Source organism: Prionailurus bengalensis, chromosome A3 (assembly GCF_016509475.1).
Source record: "Prionailurus bengalensis isolate Pbe53 chromosome A3, Fcat_Pben_1.1_paternal_pri, whole genome shotgun sequence".
In the NCBI taxonomy this organism is placed as follows: Eukaryota; Metazoa; Chordata; class Mammalia; order Carnivora; family Felidae; genus Prionailurus; species Prionailurus bengalensis.
In genome coordinates this window covers 121400121-121426420 of record NC_057354.1, presented here as the reverse complement: position 1 = coordinate 121426420, position 26300 = coordinate 121400121, and the positions used below count along the sequence as shown (strand labels likewise).

Below are 26300 nucleotides of genomic sequence, written 5' to 3'. Positions count from 1 at the left end.
CACCTGTTTATAGGCTTATTGGCCACTCTCTTGAATTGCCTCACCTCATCCACTGCCTTTTTTCTTCCCATTGGGCTGTCTTAATTTGTGATTTGCAGAAGCTCCAAATTCTTGTTGTACTATATGTATTTCAAATGTTTTACTATTTATGATGTCTTTCATCATGAAAAAGCTCACTTTTATGTCATCAAATCTGTAAATATTTTGCTTCATAGCTCTAGGTATTATTTGAAGAAACTTTCCTGACACCAAGATCATACAAATGTTTTCCTTTGTTTTTGTAACATATTTTCTAGAGTCACTTTTTATATTTACCCTCTTATTTTACCTAGAATTTATTTCTGTACATACAGTGAGGTAAAGAGCCGCCCCCCTCTTTCGGATAGGCAAGTGCCCCACACCACTAACTGAAGTGATGGTGATTACTGACAGCCCGTGCTTTCCCCACTGGTGTTAAATGTCAACTTTATCGTATCCTAAACGGTCAGATACATACAGACCTGTTTTTAGACCCTCTATTCAGTTCCATTATTCTATGTCTTCTTTCTGATCAATAATACACTACTTTAGGGACTAGAGCTTTCCTAACTTATGTTTTGATACGTGGTAGAGCTAATGTCTTCCCCGCATCAATGTTACTCTTTTTCAAGTCTTGCCTAATCCTGCATATTTTCTCTTCTGGGTTAATCTGTGAATTATCTTGCCAGGTTTCAATTAAACCTCAATGGAACTGAATGTATGGACAAAGTAGTAGAAAACTGACATTTTACAACACTGAGCTAGATCATTCAGGAATATAACACGCACATACTTATCCAGGAATCTTTTATATCAGTAAAATTTTACAGCTGTACATTTCTTTATTCATAATAATGAGAATGCTAATGTAAATGAGATTTGTTCATAACACTTTCTAATTAAATACTTTTGATACAGTGTAAAGTTACTGATTTTTATAGGCTCACTTTTTATCCAGACACCTTGCTAAGTTCTCTTATCATTCTCTAGTGCTTTTCCAATATTTCAACAAATATTTTATCATTAAATTACACATCTGCTATGTACAAGGCCCTGCACTATGTGCAACAGCAGGTAAAAAAGAAGGATAAGTAAGGCATGGGTCCTATCCTCAAGTAGTTCAGAATCTAGTTGAGTTCGGAGACAAGCAATGTGGAAAAAATAAGTTAGTATACATTCCTAGTACTCTTCAAAACGAGCATCAATAGTAACAGATGTTTTAATACTGAATTCGAATATATCATATCTATGAACACCTTGTTAGGCAACTGAAAATCAAGACAGACAATGTGGTGGCACAGTGGGCTTTAGACTTAGACAAGAATTTGAGAACCATTACTCCACCATCTTGGGCTACTTAATCTTTCTAAGCCTCAGTTTTGCTAAGCTGCACAAAGGGAATAACAATAACTACTTCACAGGGCTGTTGCAAAGATTAAGAGAAATAATGCATGAAAATTGCCTAGCATGGTGCTGGGCCTATGGTTGGTAATCTTAAATGGCAACAGAGATGGAGAGAGGAATCTAAGGGATACAGGGTACTTTGCAAATTCCAAACAAAAGCTTCCTATTTTAACTGGCTAACTATAAAAAAAATTTTTTTTAATGTTTATTTATTTTTGAGACAATGTGAGAGACAGAGTGTGAGCAGGGGAAGGGCACACAGAGGGAGACACAGAATCTGAAGCGGGCTCCAGGCTCTGAGCTGTCAGCACAGAGCCCGATGCGGGGCTTGAACTCAAGAACCGTGAGATCATGACCTGAGCCAATGTCAGACACTTAACCGACTGAGCCACTCAGGCACCCCTGAACTGGATAACTATAATAACAACTGAACTGGATCACATTCTACAGAGAAAGAGTAGCTCTACCAGGTCCCCAATAAGATATATTCCACATTCCATTCACAATCCAAATACTAAAACAATGAGAGTTGATGCTATCCTTTCTGTGACTGTACAGATCAGGAGGGCTGGCTCACCTTGCCCCTGGAATGCCTGTGGAGGGGTGAGGTGGGGATTGATATATTCTGAGCAGCCAAGAAAATACTTATGTGTAAGAAGACAGTCTGAGAAGAGACATGGAGAGACTATTTCAGTGGAAGGTGGGGGACATAGTAGGAAGAGTTCACAACAGTAAAATTCTCTATTCCCGGTGTTTCTTCCATGCAAAGGGCCCTTCACTAAGACAACATTCTCAGCTTCTTTCCACCCCTTCAGTCATGGCTGAGCTCAAGATAAGGACTTGGGCATACACAGCCTAGACCCTTCCAGTCCTTTGTGTTTTCTTTTTTTAATGTTTATTTACTTTTGGCAGGGGGAAGACAGAGGGGGACAGAGGATCTGAAGCAGGCTCTGTGGCTCGAACTCATGAACTGTGAGATCATGAGCTGAGCCAAAACCAAGAGTCAAACGCTTAACCGACTGAGCCATCCAGATGCCCGCACCCTTGTATTCTTGAGACTGAACTGCCCACAGGAAGCTTGTTCTACTTGGTTTTACAGGTGTATCTGTCCCACTCACAAATAAGCCAGGCTGTCCAATATCAGCTTTATCAAAAATGAGGTGGTATTTTGGTCTCTCATATGTCTTGCTCTTTTGCCTCACTTGGGCAAAGATGAGGGATGCTATTTATTGGACTTCTTAAAGAGTCAAAAGTATAATAATCCTGGAATGGAAAGGCTGACAGATACTCAAAGGGAGACATTTAGAATACTTCGGTTAGTTCTAACACGGTACTTGCAGATTTACTTTTCTTTAATAAACCTTTCTTCTGCTATGTTGTTATTGGCATGCTATCTGACATAGAGGTCTTTTCTTCAATATTCTGGTTGAGACTTGGATCAAGAAAAATGTTACTTTCCCACAAATTATCTTGGAATATTTTGTTCCAAAAATGTCAGAGGGCCAAGTTGGTAAAATTCTTTCTATGAATTCTTTCTATGAATCTGTTAAGGCCATCATTGCTGTAGACTATCACCCAGAATCTCACAGCTTTGCTCCCACAGCAAAATCTCCTCCTGAATAGTTCTTTACAATGAGGGTAGGATTTTGCCGGAATGCACATACAGTCTTGGGTTAGAGCCAAACCCAGATCTTATTTAATTATAGTCTAACATTTTATTTGATATTTATTTGAAACATATAAATAAAATGTTATCAAGATAGGAAGGCATACCACAATGATTACTTATTTCATTTTTATTTACTTTTTATTGGTAAAAATACTCTAACATCTGTGATATTTTTTTCACATAATTTTGAAAATTTTAACTGTACAAAAAATGTTATTTATAACAGAATAATGCTATTTTCACAAGAGTATGACTGGCACCTTCACGCAGAGAAGAATGGAAGAGGCAAAACAAACCTTAGAGACTTACCAGGTGTGTTACCAAGCTGCATGTTCTTAATTCTTTCATTTAATAATTGCTTCTCCGGTACCAAATAGATAAGTTTATTTTGATAATCCTTATAAAAAGAAAAAGTAGTGCCTGGTTAAAACTCTGTCACGTTGTGTGAAAATTTTTTGGAAACTTAAAAACATGAGTCACTCTTAAAACTTAGTATAGGAATAATACGTAGCTGTAAAATACTGCTTATACTTTATGAATAAACTAGAATGGAATTATGTGTGACTTAAAATACAAGTATTTAAACATGAATTCCCATTTATGAACGACTGGCTGGAAAGAAAAGGGGGTGAGGAATGGGGTGTGTCTGAAAGTCTTACAGTTTTCAGCATACTGATGGATGACAGCAGGTACAAGCTAAGAGGTGCCTTTGGTATCTGCACTGAATGGTATCTGTAAGCAGGTCATGGCACCCCAGAATGAATATCAAAGAGAAACTGATAACTCAGGAATAACTAGGGAAGCAGGTTTAAATTAGACAGGAAATGTTATGTGGCCTGTCTGTACCTGCTGTGACACAGGAAGAAGACTCTGTTAATTAACTGCTAGTCCATACAGAAACAATAATTTTGGTAAGAGGACTCTAAAGATTCAGAATGCTTCCAGAGTCCCCACAATAACTGAACTAGACCCTACTGCACAAGTAAAGAAGAGATTACCAGGTCCCTGAGGGACACACACATTTAACACTCTCACCACAACTCTGAAAAGAAAAATGTTAGGTCAAAATTTCCTAAAAGAGTACCAACAATCTTAGTTTAACGTGTAGGTATATCTACACATTTATTAAAGACTTAAAACTCAAAGTGATAAACATCCATTTATGTACAAATATTAAGTAGAATTTAACCAGAGGTCTAGTAGAGTTTTCAGGGGCATGTGAGCTTCTTGATATAATATACAAGATGGTATATACTTATATCCTTCTAGAAATGAAGTCTATCAGAGACTCAGGTTCATCACCCTTAAAGCGAAAACTATTCTATCAGGAAGAATTATTAATGACTGCTCCTATTTATGGACAATTCAGCAGCAAAGGACTAACCTGAAGTTCTTGTTGGAGTTGCTTGATTTCCATAATTTCCAGGTCACACTGTTTATCTAGAACTTCCAGCTCAGTCTTTTGAGTTTGTTTTCGGAGTCGGACATCTTGAAGTCTGCCTGAGATCTGCTGGTGTTTGCCATTCTATAGGAAGAGCATATAAATACACAGCAACATAAGATGCTAATAGGAAATGTTCCTGTCAGGAGAATCATATCCTGATTTAAACTTCTAAATGTCATTTATCATTTATACTCAGTCTAGATAAATGTCTAAAACTAAATGGGGAATGCCTGCCTGGATGGCTCAGTCAGTAGAGCATGCAACTCTTGATCTCAGGGTGGTAAGTTTGAGGGTGACTTTGGGCGTGGAGCCTACCAAAAAAAAACCCCCAAAAAACCCTACAAAAACAAAGTAAGTCGAATGTGTTCTAGAGTTGTATCTGTTAACTACAAAGTTGTTAGCAGAAAACATACCATTCTCAGAGCATAAGAAGGCCCATATGTTAAGATGAGCAAGCACAAACAGAACACACTGAATTTTTTCTGAATTCAGGGTTTAGGCATTAATTTACATTAAAATAGAGACAATTTCAAAGAATAATGAGAAATAAACATCTACATGTGACTTTTAGCATTACCTTCTCTGCGCTTCCATTTCTACCCTCCACACTGCCATCTAATTTCCTCCAATTAAACAGGGTCCAACAGGGCCTTTTGGGTCACAATTTTCTTCTCCCATACCAAATATTCCTTTTCTCTTCTTCTGAGAAGTATGGGGGAAAAAAGCAACAACAGCAGAGATTCTCAATGGAGGCTAGAGAGAAGGGTGAGGTGTTATGGGCTGAAGTGTATCCCTCCAAAAAGTTATGTTGAAGTCCTAATCTCCAGGACCTCAAAATGTGATTGTATTTGGAGACAGGGTCTTTAAAGAGATCATAAGGTTAAATGAGGTCATATATAAATGGGCCCTAAAATAATCTGACTTATGAGGCAGACACGAAACAGACACCAGAGATGCGCAGGCAGAGGAAAGGCCATGTGAGGGCACAGCAAGAAGGCAGCCATCTTCGAGCGAAGGAGAAAGGTCTCAGAAGTAACCAAACCTGCTGACATCTTGATCTTGGACTTCTGCTTCCAGAACTGTGAGAAAATTAATTTGTGCTGTTTAAGCCACCCAGTCTGCGGTATTTGTTATGGCAGCCCTAGCAAACTAATACAGTAAAGGGAGGAGGAGAAATAAAGCTTAAAAATCACTCATAAAGTTTTTACTGGAAAGTATGCTTCATATTTGAGAAATACACGCTAAAAGGAATAGGAATAGGTTGTGTCTACCCTGGATTTCATGTTACTTATCTTCAGCATGTTTAAGTATAGGCTCTGGGCCTTCCAGACTCTGCACATTAATCTATGCTACTTCTTGGTATGTAATCCAAGTTCTTGGGGGGAAAAAAACCATCAATCTTAGGATTCTCTCCCACTATATGCTAAAAAAAATTTTTTTTTAATATTTATTTTTGACAGAGAAAAACACAGGGTAGGAGTGGGGGAAGGACAGAGAGGGAGGGAGACACAGAATCCGAAGCAGGCTCCAGGCTCTGAGCTGTCAGCACAGAGCCCGATGCAGGGCTTGAACCCATGAACCATGAGATCACGACCTGAGCCAAAGTCGGACGCTTAACCGACTGAGCCACCCAGGCACCCCTGGCTCCCATTATATTTTTAAAGAAAAATATAGAGTCAAAATAATGGTTGAGACAGATACCCAAGTAGCTACACAAAGAAGTTAATGTTTTTTAGGACAGTTTTGTAGTACTATGGCAGGATCAATAATTGTGATATACTTTCCTATCCATTTGAAGTACCTTTATGATTACAAATATTGCTATTTTAAAAATTTTAATTTCAAGTCATCAACCAAATAAAATGTGAGACTCCAACTAAACAAGATCTATACTTGGCTCTATAACAAGGCTACACAACCATTTTTGCAAAATCCTATTATACCATCAGGTCAGGCTTATGGATTCTAGGGTCGTAGTAGAAAAGTATACTTTCCCAACACCCTTTATACCTTCCTACCTTTCATTTGCAACAAAGTCTTTTAAACAACTTGACCCTCTGATATCTGATGTGTAAACATTGGTAAGCATAGTGGTAAGAACCACACAGTCCTACGGAACTGGAAGGAATCCTAAGAGATCATTTAGATCAGGAATTTCAAATCATTTTTGTCTTTTTAAAAAGCAGTAGAACCCTTTTTCCAAGCAAATCTCAGATAAAGCTCCAATAAAAGCAAAGCAGGTAAGTGTGGAGCTTCTCTGCTGTGAACGGTGGGAAGCACTGGGGAGTGCCTTAGCCTCCCCTCTCCCACTGCTGGTCACCCCACTGGAGTGGGGTCTTCCAGACAGCAATTTGGAAAGTGAAAATTACTGAACTAGTGCAGCCTTTTGTTTTATAGAAGGGGAAAGTGAAGCACAGAGAAGGGAAAGGTCTTGCCCAGGAATGCGTGGTTTGTCAGCTTCTGAACTGAGACCACAATGTAACTCCCAGCATTCTGAGTCAATATCCTGTTTCAGTACACTATACCATCCAGACTGTTACGCACACATGAAAACGTGACGATATAATCACATGAACACCTAACATATTCATGAGGTAGGTTTAAAAAACAATGACGTTTTTCAACAAGTAACTCTAGCATCATTCAGGGAAATTTCACTTAAACTTCAGCCATACCAGTGCTTCCAACTCGAGATGAAGACTCTTCTTTTTAGAGTTTAACCTGACAATTTCTTCCTGTTCTCTATTCCTTTGATTGAGAAGCTCCTGGCGACGAATCCTCTCCCATTCTAAACGACGTTGTCTTTCAAGTTCCTGTTTTGCTGCCTGAAAATAATGACTTAAGTTTGACTTTTAAATTAACAATTTTTCATCATTCAAAAACTGCTGGGATAAAAAAGATAAAGGCGAGGCAGCGTTTAGCACTTAGTGGGCTCCAGGGCCTAAGGCTCCCTGGGCAAACCCAGTTTTACCAGTGGGCCTAACCTACAGATTTCCACAAAAGGGACATCACCCATCAGACTTTTTGATTGTTTCCTGGGACCATCTCTTTGTTTCTAGTTACTTTTTGTTTAAACCAAAGGACAATTTCATAAACATAAACGTTAATAGCAATAATCGCACCTGTAGTCTGGTATCAGGGAAGAAAAACCCTTCTACTGATATTACTTCAGTATCACTATGATTTACTGTGCTCCATCCTAAGCCCCTTGAAACAAAGCCAGTCCTCTTAGGGATGCCACATGGCACCATTTATCCCAAGGACCTGCGCAAGCCCACCCTCGTGCTTCTCCTCCAGACCTTCAAACTCCCCAGTCTCAGCCTTCTGCTGCACCAGTTCTGTGGCCTCTCACTCTGGATCCTAAGCTTACTTTTGTTCAGTGACCTGCCTGGATAGACCCCTTCCTCTGGCTCACTAACCTCAGCTCCTCACTCAACTCAGCTTTGCAATCAATCCTTCTTTGAGTTGCAAATCCTTCCTGACCTACAGAAATACCACCTTTTCTACCAGTTACTGGCCCTGAAAACTCTTTACAAGCAAGGGCCCTCTTCCAGTCCACAAGGGAAGGAAGGTTCAGAATTGGAGAATAGGTAAGAATGAATGAGGCAGAGAAAAAGGCACAACAAAAACAGCCATTTTTTTTTAAATCAAGTAAGATGTATCCACTTATCAAATATAATCATTTTCTTAGGCAATAAAATAACTTAAAAATAACCTCTCGTCTTTCTATCTCTTTTCTCCTTTCTTCCTCCCGCTGTCTCTCCAATTCCCTCTGCTTCTCCAAGCGTTTTTCTAATTCAAGTTGTTTCTTCCATTCTTGCTCCTGTAATTCTCTCTGTTTTCGCTCCCACTCTTCCTTTTCTTTCTGGGCTTTTCGCTCTGCCTCCCTCTGCTGCTGCTCCATCAGGGCTTGGCGACGCTTCTCCAGTTCCACGTTCCCTCGCTCGTAGTTGGCCTTCCGCTTGTCCTCAAAAGTAACTAAATAAGGTAGACAGTAAACACTCTCACATGAAGAGCCCAACAATGTGGACTCCAATTTCAACACACTCTTGCCTCGTGATCATCTGAGTGCTGTTACTCTGCGGATACTTCTCTTAAGGATAATTTTACCTCAAATATAAATAATAAAATATTTACTTTTGTCTAAGAGTATTCATTTTTGGAAAACAAATTTCTAAGTATGAATTCATCTGAGAGAGAAAAAATAATTTTACTATTCTTGCCAATAAAACCATTTTCCAACTTTTTTCTTAGCATTTTCTTCAAGGACAAAGCTAGATGGCTATATATTTATTTGATATATTTCACTACATTTTTAATACTTTAGAACATCTACATATGTACTTCTTCAACCAATATTTAAACTGTTCTTTAGAGCTTAAGATTTTATCACATCACCTGCTACAGTGATTTTTCCTAAAGTGAGAGAAACATTTTAACTAGGATATCAAATACACAAACTCTTGCCAAATGTGCATACTTTCTTCCTAAATACACTTCTTCTCATTTTTGACTATCTTAATTTTTTGCTTCAAAATCCAACCCATTCATCAAATAGTTTTCTCTTATGGTATATAAAATATTAAGAATGTAAAAATTCTAGGGGCGCCTGGGTGGCTTAGTCAGTTGGGTGTCCGACTTCGGCTCAGATCATGACCTCGCGGTTCCTGAGTCCCGTGTCGGGCTCTGTGCTGACAGCTCAGAGCCTGGAGCCTGCTTTGGATTCTGTGTCTCCCCCTCTCTCTGCCCCTCCCCTGTGCTTGCTCTCTCTCAAAATAAATAAACATTTAAAGACAGAGAAAGAATGCAAAAATTCTAGATACTCATTTACATCTCAAGGTAAAATTTAAGAGAACCCACTATAAATATACAACTTAGACACTCGATGTTACCTGGTAATTTTTTCTGAGGTTCCTCTTCTTGAATTTTCTGATATGAAGGCAGAGTTCCATTAATGGAATCAATTTGCTTTCCTCCTCTAGGAAAAGCAAACAAACATATTTAGTAGTCTGGGAACTCTAGACCAGACTATATATACAGTTATACTACCAAATGACTAGAGCCATTTAACATTCAGAATACAGCATCAGAGACATTAAGAGTGCAATATGGTCTGTAGTAACCATGTACAGCAGGATACGAACTGAGAAAGAGAGAGAGATCTGGATTCCCACCACAGTTCAGCTGATTGCAGTCGGTGAGCAAGTTTTGTTTTAATCTCTTTAAGTCATCAGTTTCCTTATCTATAGTATGGTGGAAACACACCTACTTCTACTCCTTCCTGGCATAACTCATTAAATACCAAAATCAAATGGCAGTGTAAATGTTTAACTTCCCCCTAAACTAGAGCAGAGGCCTCAGGAAATCGCTATGTAGTAATCATGTCAAAACCATGCCTCTTCCCTCCAGAGGCGCCCACCTGAAAGATGGAGGGACAAGTTCAGGAGGCAACGTCAGTGGCAAGGGTTGTCCAGCTTTGGCCATGTCAGTGAGATGCATTGCAAGGATGAACTCTTCAGCTTTCAGCTGTCCGTCGCCATCAATGTCAGCAAGGGTCCTAAAGCAAATGTGAATGTTCCCAGCTTAGAAACAAAGTCTATTTAAAGTATTTTCAAAAGAGTTCAATATTCTATTTTTAAAACAAGAAAAATGAAACAGCTGGATTAACATACTTTAGGGAAATGTAAATATATATGGAAAAGTGAGCTTATTTTTACCCTTAATTGTCCTATTGTACAAGAGAGGGGAGAAACTTTGAAACAGAAAAGGAAACGTTCCTTCTGAAAATGTGGCTTATCTTGTTTCATGGATAATTCACCTATCAAATCAGTTATCTCTAAACTAAAAATGAGATATTCTCAAACTCTCCGCAGACACCATTATGAAAAAGCAAACTAATTTTACCTGCAAAATAATTAATACCAAATTTTCAAGAATAACATTTTGTACAATTTTACTGGCTTTCAATGTTGCATTGATCTTCAAATGGCTGCTCTTATGGAACATCTCTGAGTCATAAACTTTTTCAGAAACAGGATCTTTCTTACCATAGTGGATGTATAGTTGAAAATCTTGACAAACTCACCAAATAGTAGCTAGCTGAGTTTGAGAAAGATTTGACTGAAGAAGGGCATTTCTAGCTTGAAAACCTGATTGAACAAGGAAACCATAAAAACAAAAAAAGAAAAGAAAGAAAGGAAATTCTTTAGTCTCTTTAAAGTTATGAAAACCTAAATAGCTGTATCTACAAAATAACACTGCTGCCACCCTGGGAACTTTTAACATTGGAAAGCTTTTACCACATGCAGGTACTGAGCATTCAGCACCAATCAAAGCACAACCCTTGCCCCAAGGAATTTAAATCTAGAATTAATAAGTCAAGTGCTCCCCCAGTCCTTTTAGAAAATAACAGTCCATGCCACTGACCAACATGAAGGACTAAGGGCTGGCACAGAAAGTACTGGAGGCCAAGCTCTCCGCCTTCCTCGTGCTCCCCATGCAGCCCCAGCCCCAAGCACAGCTTTTTTAGTGTCTTCAGATTTTCTCTTCTCTCTCTGATCTTTCCTCTTCCAAATAACCTGTAAATGCTGGCATTCCCCAAGGCTCTGTCCTGGGCACTCTGTTCTCTGTGTGTTCACATCTGTGAACGTTCTGTGACTTTTAATAGCACCTAAAAGCTGATGATTCGCAAATGTACACCCCAGCCCAAACCTCTCCTCTAGGTTTAGACTTCTATAACCAACTGAAAAACGTACCTAAGTATTTCACAGGTATCTCAAACCAAATTCATACAAAATAACTCTCTCAATCCCCATTCACACCCCTCTTCCTAACCATCACCCCAACCATTCTCCCTCAGTCTGCCCTTCTCTCTGGGTGGCATCACTGCCCATCCAGTGGCTCAAGCCAGAAACCAGAAAGTCACCCTTGATCCCTCCCTCTCATGTACACCTATATCCAACGTCAAGTTCTACAATTTAACATCACTGCATGTCTGGGTCTTTCTCACCTTGTAAGTCCCAACTTAATGTCACCTTCTCAGAAAGGCCTTCTCTGTCCACCCTATCATCCAATATACTTCTGCTGGTTTCCTTCAGAGCTCATGTGACAAACTGTAATGTAACATTTATCTTCCTGGTTACCTGTTTATTGTCTGTTTCCACTATCATGCTAAGTTCTACAGAGACCAAAACCTTCATCACTTTATTCACTAACATATTATACCCAGTGCCAGGTACATAAATGCTTAATATTTGCTAAAGTAACGAATCAAGTTGTAATCCAAACTACTCTAAAGTGCAGTAAGGACTTATGGGATAGGGTCTGAGACGAATAGCAGTTAGCATTCACTGAATGCTTACTATATGTAGTAAGCTGTTCCAACTTCTTTTCCCTGCCTCAATGTTCAAAAATACGTAACAGGCTTCCTGATCTGCATTTTCATGTCAGGATAATAGTCAGACAGGAATCTCAGGCATCTATTCAGAACACAAAGTCCTCGTCTGATTCACAGGAGTATTCACTCCTGGTGGGCAACTCTGTGGCTTTCTGACCATGGATAAAATCACATGGTGTCTCTAGGGAAGGTCAGCTAGTCACTAAAGCAGGTGTCTCACCTCCCATTCCTAGGTGACTGACTGAGCCCTGAGTACTGGAAGAGTCAGGCCCTATTCAGGGTTCAGCCTGAGTTGAGGCCCACCCAAATAACTCTGCACAGAAGACAGTACATCCTCCAACTCCTCCGCAACAGGTCCCACCACAGAGCCAGCACGAATGCTGCTAACATAATGTTTCACTGAGCTTTGAACATGAGGTCTTGGTAATCAAAGCGACATATACTATACGGAACAAACACAAATACACCATAAATTATAACATGCAATTGGATGTTTATATTACATAACTTTAAAATGTTTTTCACTCTCTTAAAAAAACCTGGTCATTTAATAAAAATCACATAAGGAAAACCACTGGAAATAGCTCATGGCCTCATCCAACTAATTACTCCTTAGTAGATTTCACATAGGAAGTAAGATTTGAGGAGGTTTTTGCATTAAAAGGAGAATTCTTCTAATAAAGAGAAATGGAAGGCTATTGCAAACCTAGAAAAAAGGTCTAATAACTAGTGTTTCAGCTCTTGGACAAAGAAAACTGAAAGTAGATCCCTTAGCATTAGGCAACAGAGCAAACAGGAGGAAAAAGAGAAGGAATGTAATTGGTTAAAAGCATACTGGTGGAAGGCTTAAATGTGTGCAAAGTGTGAATAATACAAAGTGTTACAGAGAGCTAGCAGAGTACTTCACTAAGAAAAGCTCACTTGAAGGTGCTCTGCCTTCAAGTTGGTCTACCAATCCTTTGGATATCCTATTTCCTGTGCCTAGAATGTTAGTCCCTCATTCTCTATGTGGTGATCTACTCATCCTCGAAGATCCAGCTCAGATGTCATCTCTTCTGTGAAACTCTCCCTCTCGTATCTTCAGTGTTAGTCACTTTCTCATCTATATTAGTCACAGCACTTTCAAACCACTAATCAAATACTATGATTATGTGACGACCTATATACTATGGACTCTTCAAAGACATGGACTGTGTCTTCCTCCTCTGTGTATTCCAGTGCATCACAGAGTGCCCAGAAATTATGTGATTCAGAAACTATGAGTCAATGGATTCATTTAAATAAATCATGAGAGTTCAGCGGGGAGAGAAGAGGAAGAACAAGAGGAAGAAAATTAGATTACCACAGGCTACACTCACTGAACAAAGCACATCATGTAAGTCTAAGTCAGCCCCATCCTCATATACTTGGGCTTCTGCTGTTTCAGGACACCAGAAACAACTATTCTTTGTTGTTGTTGTTGTTGTTGTTGTTGTTAAATCCTTCCCTTAACTATGAATATATAACTTTACTCTCATAGGTCTCTGAAAACCTAATACACAACCTTCATACAGTGTGGCATATACAAGTAAATAACAGTAGGGACTCATTCTTTACAGCAGCTCCCCACGGACCTTCAAATTCCATCTCTGTTTATAATGTTTTTAGTACATACAGAAAATGTACTAATTGTAAGTTTTCAGCACCTCAGGAGGTTTGTGCATGGCCCCTTCCCAACAGAGAAACTATAATATTCTGATTTCGATCACCATCAGTTACGTTTCCAGTTCTTCAGCTTCATATAAATGGATTAAATAGTATGGATCCTTTGGGCCAGGCTTCCTTCATTCAATACATTATTTTGCTGTGTTCTGTTACAGAAATATACCATGATTTATTTATCCATTCTCCTGTTGATAGATACTTAGGCTGTTTCTTTTCTGGATGTTTTGAATGAAGCTGCCATGAACATTTTTGTATGTCTTTTTACCACTTTTATTAATTTGAAAAAAGAAAGTATTTATTTATTTAGACAGAGACAGAGAGAGAGACGGCGGGGGGGGGGGTGGCGAGGAAGGGCAGGGGCGGGGCACAACAGAGGATCTGAAGTGGGCTCTGTGCTAACAGGAGAGCGCTCAATGAAGGGCTCAAACTCACGAACCATGAGATCATGACCTGAGCCGAAGTCGGACACCTAACTGACTGAGCCACCCACATGTCCCTAGTAATGTATCTTTAAAGAAAATATTGTACATTTTTGCTTGTCCCATCAATTTCAAAGCCTTCTTGCTCCCCTGCCCTACTGCACAGAGACCTCATACTCCTATTCCATAGACTACTTTTCAAATTGTCTAAATATGCCATGTACTTTTAGCTCTTGGGATTTCTTCTCTGTCACCCTCAAATGTTCCCACCTTCAATTTCTATTTGTCCAAACCCTAACTCTTCATGATGGAGCTTAAATGCTCCCTTCTTATGTCTTATCTGATCTCTTTAAGTATTAGTATCTCCCATTCTATGTTCCCTAGCACTTTAGAGCTCTATTATTTTAAAATACTTATTTTATTATTCCACCTAAACTGTAGATTAGTTGCTGAGTGAAGAGAGAGGGGGAAAGTTAGAAGGTAGGAACTCTACTTGCCTTTCACCCTGTTTATATCCCCTTCACTACTCTTAATTGGAAAAGTTCGGATAATGTTCTAGCATGGACTCAAATGTTCTATAGGGACCTAAGGGCAATTCTTATGGAAGCATCTGGGTTGGAACACGAAAGGGTAGACAATGCTCCCGGGAGGTTTCAGTAAGGGCAAGCAGAGAAAGACCCAAGTAGGGAGGGGACCCACAGGGAAAAGAAGATGAAGCTAAGTGCCACACACTCTTCCCTGTCACATGAGGGTCTCCTTTCACTGCACTGGAGGATGAGGCTTCATCTTCTCAAGAGAGAGGTCTTTCTTCCAAAAAGTTGGGTGTACACCTGTGTGCTCAACTTGACTGTAAGAACTTTGAAGAAACTGATCAAGCTGTATCCATCTTTGAGCTCTCACACAACTTAAGGTATCTGTATTTATCAAATGCCTGCTAAATTTTTTGGATGCTAAAATTTTAGGTGAGTTACAAAGTACAAATTCAAGTAAGAGTTCTTCAGTAGGAATTCATATAAAAAAACCTTAACTCTCACATTCTGAAACACTGTATGCCACCTACCTGAGAGGTATCCACTCATGCTTTTGTCAAGACTATTAAATTTTTGCCGATATTTTAACCTTGAAGGCTGAGGAACCGCCCACTCTAAGGTCCCAGTCTTGGGCGAGTTTCCAGAGAGTGAAGCAGTTGAGGAAGTCGAGCTACAACAAAATTTATTAAAAAATTTTATGTTACTAAAAAAAATACACACAAACTTTATAAGACAGAGACATTAAGAATCACACCTTCTATGGTACAATAGTAATTGCTTTTGATATTTTAAAAATTTAAGAAATTTAACCTCATTCTTAGGAAAGCAAATACCATATGAATTATAGAACTACCAAGAACCTATTATGTGCCAGGCCCTGTATGGTGCTAAGGCCTTAACAAAGACAATTTCTAATCCTCCTAACAAACTCAGAAGGTTTTACTGTCCCCACCTGTTTGACGGGCAAACTATGGCTCAGTGAAGGTCACACACATCCATTGGGAATCTAAGCTAGGATACCAATCCTCCTCTTCTGAGTTAAAGCTAACACTCTTGGTACACTGCCTTAAGGAGTACTATTATGATTTATATAAGGGGTGATGAATGAACACTGAAGCTTTTGTGCTTTCTAAAATTGAAAAGCTATTCAATCAGTAGAATTTGCTCAAGAAAAAAATTAATAATACACCATGGCTATGAGACTTTTTAAGAAACATATATATATATATATATTTTTTTTTTTTTTTTTAAAGGAAAAATATGTAATTTGGGGGCAAAAACTTGACAATTGAAAATACAGCAGGGGCACCTGGGTGGCTCAGTCGGTTAAGTGTCCGACTTCAGCTCGGGTCATGATCTCACGGTCCGTGAGTTCGAGCCCCGTGTCAGGCTCTGTGCTGACAGCTCAAAGCCTGGAGCCTACTTCGGATTCTGTGTCTCCCTCTCTCTCTGTCCCTCCCCTGCTCATGCTCTTTCTCTGTCTCAAAAATAAAAACATTAAAAAAAATTTAAAAAAAAATACAGAACATTTTTAGTTTACATGGAACATTTTTTTTGAACATTTAACAATTTTATTTTTTTTATTTGTTTTTACATTTATTTATTTCTGAGAGACAGAGAGAGAGAGACAAAGCACAAGTGGGGGAGGGGCAGAGATAGAAGGAGACACAGAATCTGAAGCAGGCTCCAGGCTCTGAACTGTCAGCACACAGCCTGATGCAGGGCTCGAACTCACAAACTGTGAGATCATAACCTGAGGTGAAGTCGCACGCTTAACCGACTGAGCCACCCAGGCGCCCCAAACATTTAACAATTTTAAAAATAAAACCTTATTTTATGTGAGTTAGAAGTAGTAAATTTACCTTAAGCATTTTACATTTGGCCATTCTAACGTAAAACCTGGATAAGCGCAGAGCTATCTTTATTGGAAGCATAAAAAGCTGGAGGTTTTAAGCCTTCATACCTACTAGATCCTAAATCAATCAGAGACTGGGCTTTCTGTAAACTAGCACCGCCGAGTCCTCCCATCATGAGACTGTAAGATGACGTATGAGGCAATGCTAAAAAGAAAAAAGAAGAAGAAATGAAAAAGGTTCACACAAAACGCTATCACAAACTGTGAAGGAAATCTGTATTTATTGGGACAAAAACGTAACGGTTTCTTTCTTTAACAGTTTCTGACTCACTAGATAGTAAGTACTTACTTGAAGAAGAATAAGGAATGGATAACGGCTGAATGAGGCCAGCGGTTCCATTTGGTAGTGACGATGTGCTAACAGAAGGCACTAGGGGAGCAGGCATCATTAAGGGAGGAAGGGTGGTCCCTGAAGTCGCAGAGGGTAAGGGGGTTGCCATAGGTGCAACTGGAGGCAATGAGTGAGGAATGGACAGATTGGGCATGCTTCCCATTCCTAAAGACAAAACAGAACACATTTTCCAGTGCTCGTAATCAACTATAAAAGCACATGTCAGAAAACAAGTTTACAGTACAGTGAGCAGACCCATGTTTATAGAGACAAACCAGGCTTCTTGTTAAAAAGTTCACTAAAGCAGCTTGGTGACCTAGCAGTGAGGGAGATACTGCTTTCGATATCAATATTCTGACCTGTGTGAACTAAGGGAATGACTACTAAGGAGTTAAAAATTCTCTTCTAGCATCATCATGAAAGCTAAGCAGCCTTTTCCAATTAAATGTTAGAAAGACTGTATTACCTGATTAGATGTGGGGTTTTGTATAAGGATAATAAATACAGTGCTGTTGAGTCACTCAACTAACACATACACATACACCCATTCCCCCGATGTCCCCAATCCCCAAAAAAGGATGTTCTAGTTACTAGATACTATAGGAGAGCCATTTATGCATATACATTATTTGCAAGAAGAAAATATGCCATATATTTCACTTTTCTTATAAGTAACACATCCATGCATTTAAGGACAATTCTTTTTAATTTTTTTTAATGTTTATTTTTGAGAGAGAGAAACAGAGCATGAGCAGTGGACAGGCAGAGAGAGGGAGACACAGAATCCAAAGTAGGCTCCAGGCTCTGAGCTGTCAGCCCAGAGCCCGGCACGGGGCTCCAACCCACGAACTGTAAGATCATGACTTGAGCCAAAGTCGGATGCTCAACTGACTGAGACACCCAGGAGCCCCAAGGACAATTCTTTAAAAGGAACAAAATGATGACTTTTATTTATTTACTAACTAGGTGCACGATAAAAGTACAGTCACACAATGATTTGGTATTTATGTCCAGAGCTCACTACAGTAGTGAAAGAATTTAGTGGTTTAAGATCTGACATCTGGAATGAAAGAACAGGTTTCAGATACACAAAAATGCCTAATCCAATGTTCTACTCCAGTAAGTGCTTCTCATATATAATCAATAAGAAACTATCTAATCAGGGGCGCCTGAGTGGCTCAGTCGGTTGAGCGTCCGACTTCAGCTCAGGTCATGATCTCATGGTCTGTGAGTTCGAGCCCTGTATCGGGCTCTGTGCTGACAACTCAGAGCCTGGAGCCGGCTTCGGATTCTGTGTCTCCCTCTCTCTCTGCCCCTCCCCTGCTCATGCTCTGTCTCTGTCTCAAAAATAAATGAAAAAAAAAAAAACCATTAAAAAGAAAAATAAACTATCTAATCAAAATTAACAGAAAACTGATTCCCTCTGATGAAAGTGTAAATCAAAGTCCATAACTTTTAGCCCTAAATTTAGCTGGGTAATTAATATTTAAATCAGAAAAATTTCTACTTAGGAATAGTTTTAAATTACCCCCTAAATTAAACCATTTCAAGTGAGTTTAAAATTGTTCACATTTTTTCTGTTACTCATACAGAGTACAGAGGAAACTAAGAACACTATTTAAGATCAGCTCTAGCCAGGGGTGAGGTCATATAATTTATCATCCATCTGGGAACTGTGAAAGGGGACACTAGCCAGACTTGAGGCCAGAGCAACAGGCATAAATCAGAACTGTCCCTGGAAAACTGGGACACGAGGACACCCCTGCTATGACAGCGACTTTAATATTTCTTATCTCAGACATGAAATTTAACTTGGAGTCTAAGGATTATTGTTTTTGCTAACAAACCCTTTTCTGTTATTGTGTCCAGGACAAGTTTGACTATCAAATGCAGCTAATTCAATTAATAAATGCATACCAAAACGAGCAGAAATTAATGGAGAGAACATAGGAGGTTGTTTCATAATAGGAGGGAGGACCACGGGCAGCTGCTGGCCTTGTAGCTTCAGTTTGATGAGCTTCATCGCTATGGAGAATTCTTGCTGATCCATCTTCCCATCCTTGTTCAGGTCTGATAAAGCCCTAAAAGGACCATGATGTGGGCAGAATGCTATGTAGGGTCACCATTATTTTTGAGGATCATAAAATATGAACAATGACATAGCATTCACATATAGATCATCACTTAATGATAATCATACATATAAAAATAAACAAATAAAACCACCAAAACTAAATAACTTATACATTAAGAAATACTGAACAAGGATACCATCTTATAAAATACTGCCAGTCTACACAGAATCCACACAGAGAGAAATTATGAGACCTTTGGGATGAATTCCATCAGTGTGGACAGAAAGAAATTATCCAATAGTATAATCATTCTAAATTTAATTTATTAATTTGTTCAAATATTTATTGAAAGCTTGTGATGTGTCAGTACTCCGCCAGGCATGGGAATATTTCAAGTGGAAAGAAAGATGGGGTAGCAGTTGATATTTATTGTAAGCATATTAAAAAACAAAACACTAGATAATATAAAGAACAATTTTGTTTAAGCTCAGAGCAGGAAAAGGGCGGGCTAATTTGGTGTTTACAGATGATGAAAGAAATGAAACAACTACAAAGTAACAGAAAGAAGATTTTGAGAGTCTGCCAAATTATAAAGAAATGTTTTTCAATGGCAATGTATACATCTTTCCTCAAAAATTCTAAGGACATTAAAAATTTGTCCAATAGAACAAAATCCCAATTATTCTCATTTAGTCAATAAAATTAACTTTTCTAACAGCTGAATACTTAACAACAGGCTACAAGTAAAAACAACTTTTTATTAACACTGTATCAAAAACAAAACAAAACCAAATCAGACTATCGGAAATTTAAGTTCATCTACAAAAAAGAACACTTTACCATATTTCAGCTAAAACAGGAGCCGGCAGGCCTGACTGTAAGAAAAAGGTACGTGCTTGATCACCTGAAGGTAGTAAAAACAAACATTAAGCAGCACATTAGTAAATGGAATTCCTCCAATGTCTCTGAATTATGGCAGTGGGCAATAACAATAACGCTACTGATTTATCATCATTTTAATTTCAGTCATTAAACAATTACACAGAAATACACATATACAATTATTTATATTACATTAATAAGACTTAGATGTTTTAAAACAAAAAAGTCACAAAAAAAGTTACAGGTGGGGCACCTGGGTGGCTCAGTTGGTTGAGCGTCCGGCTCTTGGTTTTGGCTCAGGTTATGATTCCTGGGTTGTGGCACTGAACTCTGAGCTGGGCTCCCTCCACTCTAACTGTGGAGCCTGCTTAGCACATTGTTCCTCCCTCCCTCCCTCCGTCTCTCTCTCTCTCTCCTTCCCTCCCCTTGCCCCTCTCCCCCACTTGTGCTCTCTCTCTAAAATAAATACTTAAAAAAAAATGAAGTTATATGCATTAATCAATAATTAAAGGTTATATTATTCATCTTAGTTTCTCCATATTAACTGGGATATTTGATAATATCTCCATTTAATAGAATTCGTAATTGAAAAACACTATTCTCTAGAAGAATTCTAAATAAAAAATACCAGGTGTTGGGAAAGACAGTCCCCCATGTGTCTCTCACAATCCTATATGTCCTGCTGTGTGGGCCAAGAAGGCAAGACCCTTAACCACTTTCTACCTGGGTCATTTCTCAGAGTTGGGTTTGCAGTGAGCAATCTTGAGGCATGAGGTAATGTTTCCCCTGGGCCAAAAAACAAGCCTGCTTACCAAAAATGGTGGGTTCCCCTGGCTCAGGGTTCCTGTCCTATAACACAATCACTGCATGTTTAACATCCTTTTGAGCTCTCTACATCACCCCTTAGGACTCAGGGGACAAGAGAAGCCAAGAGGAACATGCTGATGCTCAAGCTGCGAGCTGTGCCACTCGTTAATAAAGTCCTTTGTCTCTGGATCAGGAACCTTGGGTCTTGTGCCAGCATCCATGAGACAGTAACAGACTACACTGTTAACTTACCAGTAGGGTAATCAAATTCTAGCCCTGATACCAGGGAAGGTAGCTATTATTATAGAAGTACAAATAATATTAAACTCTAATGGCTAAGAGGATGGATTCCAAAAGCAGACTAAAAAGTTTCAAAGCCCAGATCAACACTAACCATCTGTAAATACAGACAATATAGCTATCTTACAAGGCTACTGCAAGATTAAATGAGATAATGCACTTAAGTACAGCATCTGAAATACAGTACAGATTTGGTAAATATTATTCATTATATTATTATAAATAAAGTGCTCACGTGCTTTGGCACAGAAAAAAAGTTTTATACAAAAAAAAAAAAAAAAAATGTGAAAGATACACCTAAATTGATCCTCCTTAGGCTCCGGAGGTCATTTTGCAAAACAAGGGCTAGTGCCAACAATCAACACTTGGTATCACCCTCAAAAACAGAGGGCTAGCATTATAAAACAGATCACAGAAAAAAAATTCTAGATTATTTTCAAGGAAATGGACCTGACACATATTTCTTCTAGACTTAGTAATACTGATTGTTATACAGGTAATTGGCACAACATATTAGGAGCACATTAATAAATTTGCTTGGATAAAAGTCTCAATTACCTCAAGAACTAACCTGAAAACATTCTAGAAACAATGTTAAAGTGTGAAACTGGACAAGTAAACTGAACTTCTTGAAATTCTTGATTATCATTTAGGATTAGGAAAAGATCTTCCATATGCCAATTCCAAAACAACAAATTAAACCAGTTCCAGATAAAATAAAACTGTTTTTTTTTTAATTCATGAACTGTGATAGGAATTTTATTACATAATAATTCATATTTGATGGTAATCGAATTAAAATTCTAAATTCTAAGGTATTACATGAAAAGGAACATAATTCATAATTGAAATATAAACACAAACCTGTTATGTAACCTCCTGAGGGTTTGAGGTTATCAAACTGCTTGTCATGCTTAGTCCGTTCTTCAGAGGTAATAGCCCACATGTTTGGCCCTCCTAAAACATAAGTGAAAGACAAAGAAATTGTAGTATATATATGAGAATGCTCAAAATAATTCTAAAATGTAAATATAAAAACAAGTGTCCATTTACTGACAGTACTCTACCCCCACGTGACACAAAAAGTAAAACTCTTTCATGACCATATGTACATAGCACAGCCCTGAGGCTTTTCACTCATTCATCTAATTAACATCTATGGAACAATTACTATATACCACTCACTGGCAATGGGCAACAAGCTAAATTCTGGAAATAAAAAGATGAATAAAATATCATTCCCATCCTTTCGACACATTGAACATAGCTGATACCCACATATACTTCACTTCTGACTACCTTTTCAGTTTACTCAACTCCCAACAATAAGAATCCAAATGTTTAAATATATCGACTCATACACACTGGCTGTCTATTATATGAAAATCTGCCTTACAAAGCTGTTGCCGGGAATGCGTTTCATTGAAAAGTAGGTGCCCACTCTAATTTGAAACACTAGATGGATCTGATTTAACAAATATTTCTTAGCCCTAAATGAATGGATTAAAAAAAAATCTATAAACATCCTCTCTTAAAGACAAGTTTTAAGATTAAAGTTAAAAATAAAGAAACAGATGTACTGAAGAACTAAGTTCCTAAAATAGTTAAACCTACACACTTTCTAAATAAATACCAAACACATAGTAAAAACCTACTTAGTTTACTGGTTTATTATAAAGTAAACAAATTACCCTGTCATGCCTCCTGTGACAATTTGGAAAAATGATGATGACAATAAAAAAATAATGACAACAAAAGACGACAGAGGGAAGCAGCTGGCTTTTACTGAGCCCCGACTCTGTGTCAGGGCCTTTTTAATGCAGTAAACTCACGGACTCTCACCACTACCCTATACATGAGATACTATTATTATCATCCCCATGACACAGGTGAGGAAAGCAAAAGCCCTGACGGCAAAGCTAGTTGCTCAAGGTCGCACAACTAACAAGTGGCAGAGCTGAGATTAGAACTCAGAGAGCCCAAACTCTGCTACGCAGTCTCCCAATATTTATGGAGAAGAGGCTCACATTCCCTGTACCTTAGCTGCTGCCTCCAAAAATTAGGAAGATTATGTAAGCTTATGGGGTGGTTGTAAAAACCATATGTAATGTGTAATGTATCTATTCTAAAAATAACACTAAATATAATTTTTCATCTATTAGATTGGTAAAATAACAACAGCTAACATTTAATAAAACTTGCCACAAGTTAGGTATTTTTCTAAGAGCTTTATGTGTATTGTTTCTAAAAGTCTCACAAGAATTCTATCAGGTAACTATTACTACTATCACTGTTTTCCAGAGGAGGAAACAGAAGCATGGGAAAATTAAATAATTTGCCCAAAGTATCAAAGTTGTTAAGTGTTAAAAGATAGGATTAGAATCCACAGGCTTAATTAAGAATCTTAAACTACCTGCCATGATAGTTCAAAAGAAATAGACCCACAAATATATCGTCACTTGATTTCAACAAAGACATCAAAATAATTTGGTGGGGAAAAGATAGCCCTTCCACTGAAACATGTGGATGTTCTGAAAGATGTTCTGAAAGAACCAGACATCCACAGGAACAACAACAAAAAACCCAAACCACCTCAATCCTGCACCATATGCAATAATTAACTCTAAATGGATCATAGAATTAAACACAGGAGCCAAACTATGAAACTTCTTGAAGAAAGCAAAGAAGAAAATCTTTGTGACTTTGGATTAGGGAATGACTTTTTAGGGCAAAAACTACCCAAATGATTTAAACTTTTTGTTAAGCTGGACTTCTCCTTTCTTAAAGACACTGTTAAAATAAAAAGAGAAGCTACAGACTGGAAGAAAATATTTGCAAAACATAATAAAGAACATGTATCCAGCATATATAAAGCACTATTCAACTCATTAAGACAATCCCTGCTCCCTGCCTCAAATAATGGGCAAAAGATTTGAACAGACATATGAACAGACATATTGAAGATACACAGATGGCAAAAAGCATGTGACACGATGTTCAACGTCATTGATCATCAGGGAAATGCATAAGAAAACTACAGTAATACTGCCCTGGGTGTGGAGTCTGCTTGAGATTCTTTCACTCTTTCTCTCTAAAATTTAAAAAGAAAAAAAAGGAAGAAAAACTACAGTAAGATACCACTCCATGCCTATAGAATGCCTAAAATTTTTTAAAAAACTGTTGGCAAGGATGCTGAGCAACTCAAACTTTCACATAACTGATGGGGAAGGAAACGATTTAGAAAAAAAAGAGTCTGATAACTTCTTATGAAGTTAAAATATGCATTTCCCATTGCAACCCAGCATTAAACTCCTAGGTATTTACCCAAGAGAAATGAAGACTTTTTCCAAATAAAAATCTGTCCTCTGACGATTACAGCAGCTTTAGACATTTGGTTTAGAGACCAAAATCTGGAAATAACCCAGAGGTGTTCTGCAGATGAATGCACAAACAACTTGTGGTACACATTTATACAATGGAATTCTACTCCGCAATGAAAGAATTTCATTTATGTGACATTCTGGAAAAAGCAAAACTGCAGGGACAGAAATCTGACCAGTGGTTGCCAGTGGCAAAGGAGGGTGGTGAGGGAACCTTTTGGGTGACGGAAATGTTCCATACCCCGATTTACATGACTGTATATATTTGTTAAAACTCATCAAACTATATACTTAAGAAGGGTGAATTATACCTCAATACGCCCAACTTAAAAATTAAACAAAATAAAAATACAGCATCTAATATATGCTTGCTACATGGAGGCTACCCAATAAATTAGTTTCCTTACTCAACCCAATCCCAGGGAACAGTATAATTAAGGAGAAGTCAGAGCATTAAAATCTTTCTCAGGCTCTTTCCTTTCTGGTAAAGGTACCCTTGCCAGAAAATACTGAGCGCGAGGCTTTTTAGTCAGAAAACTGAAGACTATTTAAAGTCTGGAGAGTCTGGTTAGGAAGGCTTGAGCTGCTCTAACACACAGCAGGGCACATCCCCTGGGCAAGGGAGACTGCTTCCTAAGACTGCAGAGGGCCCCGTGGCATCAGGATAGTGCTTTCTTATGTCCCACCACCTCCTCACCTTTCCTTGGCTACCTATCTTGACAGTGGCCAATGCAACCTATCTGATTTCTTGCTTAGTTCTTCATTACTCCAACCAGCCACCCTTACACCTTTGTATACATTCAGTCAAAAAACACTTAGGGGGCACCATTGTGACCAAGGACCAGGGGTACAAGGATGAATGAAATGAACTCCTTAAAGGAGCTCAGAGACTCCCTTAGCCAAAAGAATCACATACAACAATCATGATTAAATATTATGATTAATGTCACTTACAGATTAAAAATGTTCTAAAGCATTATAACAAGAAATAATTTTCAGGTAGTATTTAATCTTTAAATGTGAACACTTCAAAAAAATGACATTAAAACAAAAGATACTAATGCACTAAAAGTTTTACAGAAAGGAAAAGTTAAATAGCAATAAGAAAAGTAGGAAAAATAGATACTTCAAAAACAATTTTAAAACAGTTGATCCAATTCTGGCTTTCTTAGAATATATACTAACAGAATCTTTTAAAGAGCCAACAGTTTATTATTTTGAACTTCCAGTAAAACATCTCCCAATATTAGTCTTTAGTTGTTTGTAAGCCTTATAGAAAGTCAGAAAAACCCAAGTTTTGGGGTTAACGTTTAATATTTCCTTAAAAAGCTAACAACCTTTTACACTGTCTGACCACTTTAAAAATGTATTAAAATTCTATCCACTTCCCCCACTCATCACTAAATTGAGAATGTGGTATTTTCATAAAGATTTCTGTTGCTTATTCTCATCTTCTCACCTACTGGCTCTGTCAAAAATGTTCTTATGGTCTATGCAGAAGGAAAAATACACATTTATAGAACAACCACTATATGCTAAATCCCCTGCAGTAAATAGTGTCATCTCTGTTTTACATATATAGATACACCACACATGTATATGCATATGTACACACACACACACACACACACACACACACACACTCCACAAGGTTAAGTCACACAGCTGAGCAGTCAGAACACTTAGTTCTGAATGTACACAACTCAAACATGTTATACCCTGCTCGTATGCTATGAAATTAAATGAAGACTATTTCTGGGTCCAGTTCAAAATAATCGTCAAATGATAGATGTTGACCCAGTACAAACTTCAAGCTCTAAAATACAACTAGAATACTGGTCTAGATAGAACTAAAGCCTCAACTGGGACTTGAATAATAAATCCTTGGGCTGTCAGAAATGCAGACAGTACTATATATGATTCTGTAGGCCCAATGTTAACAATTTCCTAATTATAGAGATGAAAAGACTAATAAACTCTCAAACTCTAAAAAGGTAATGAAACTCTAAAAATAAAATGGCATTTT

General features: G+C 38.1%; 1 protein-coding gene across 18 annotated transcripts in view; it reads right to left on the bottom strand.

Moving 5' to 3' along the window:
- Positions 1-26300, bottom strand: part of ITSN2 (intersectin 2) — a 147528-nt gene that overhangs the window by 82654 nt on the left and 38574 nt on the right. For all 18 annotated transcript variants that reach the window (XR_006301097.1, XM_043604421.1, XM_043604415.1 and 15 more), the window contains 13 exons: positions 21759-21851; positions 19746-19809; positions 18748-18911; positions 16789-16995; positions 16548-16644; positions 15115-15254; positions 10621-10684; positions 9955-10092; positions 9428-9513; positions 8251-8513; positions 7211-7360; positions 4476-4616; positions 3401-3488 (listed from right to left, as the gene is read on the bottom strand). Coding sequence is in view for 17 of the 18 variants with exons in the window: in XM_043604421.1 (XP_043460356.1) it covers positions 3401-3488; positions 4476-4616; positions 7211-7360; positions 8251-8513; positions 9428-9513; positions 9955-10092; positions 10621-10684; positions 15115-15254; positions 16548-16644; positions 16789-16995; positions 18748-18911; positions 19746-19809; positions 21759-21851 (1695 nt within the window). In the remaining variant the exon portion in view is untranslated. The remainder of the gene's footprint in view (positions 1-3400; positions 3489-4475; positions 4617-7210; positions 7361-8250; positions 8514-9427; positions 9514-9954; positions 10093-10620; positions 10685-15114; positions 15255-16547; positions 16645-16788; positions 16996-18747; positions 18912-19745; positions 19810-21758; positions 21852-26300) is intronic.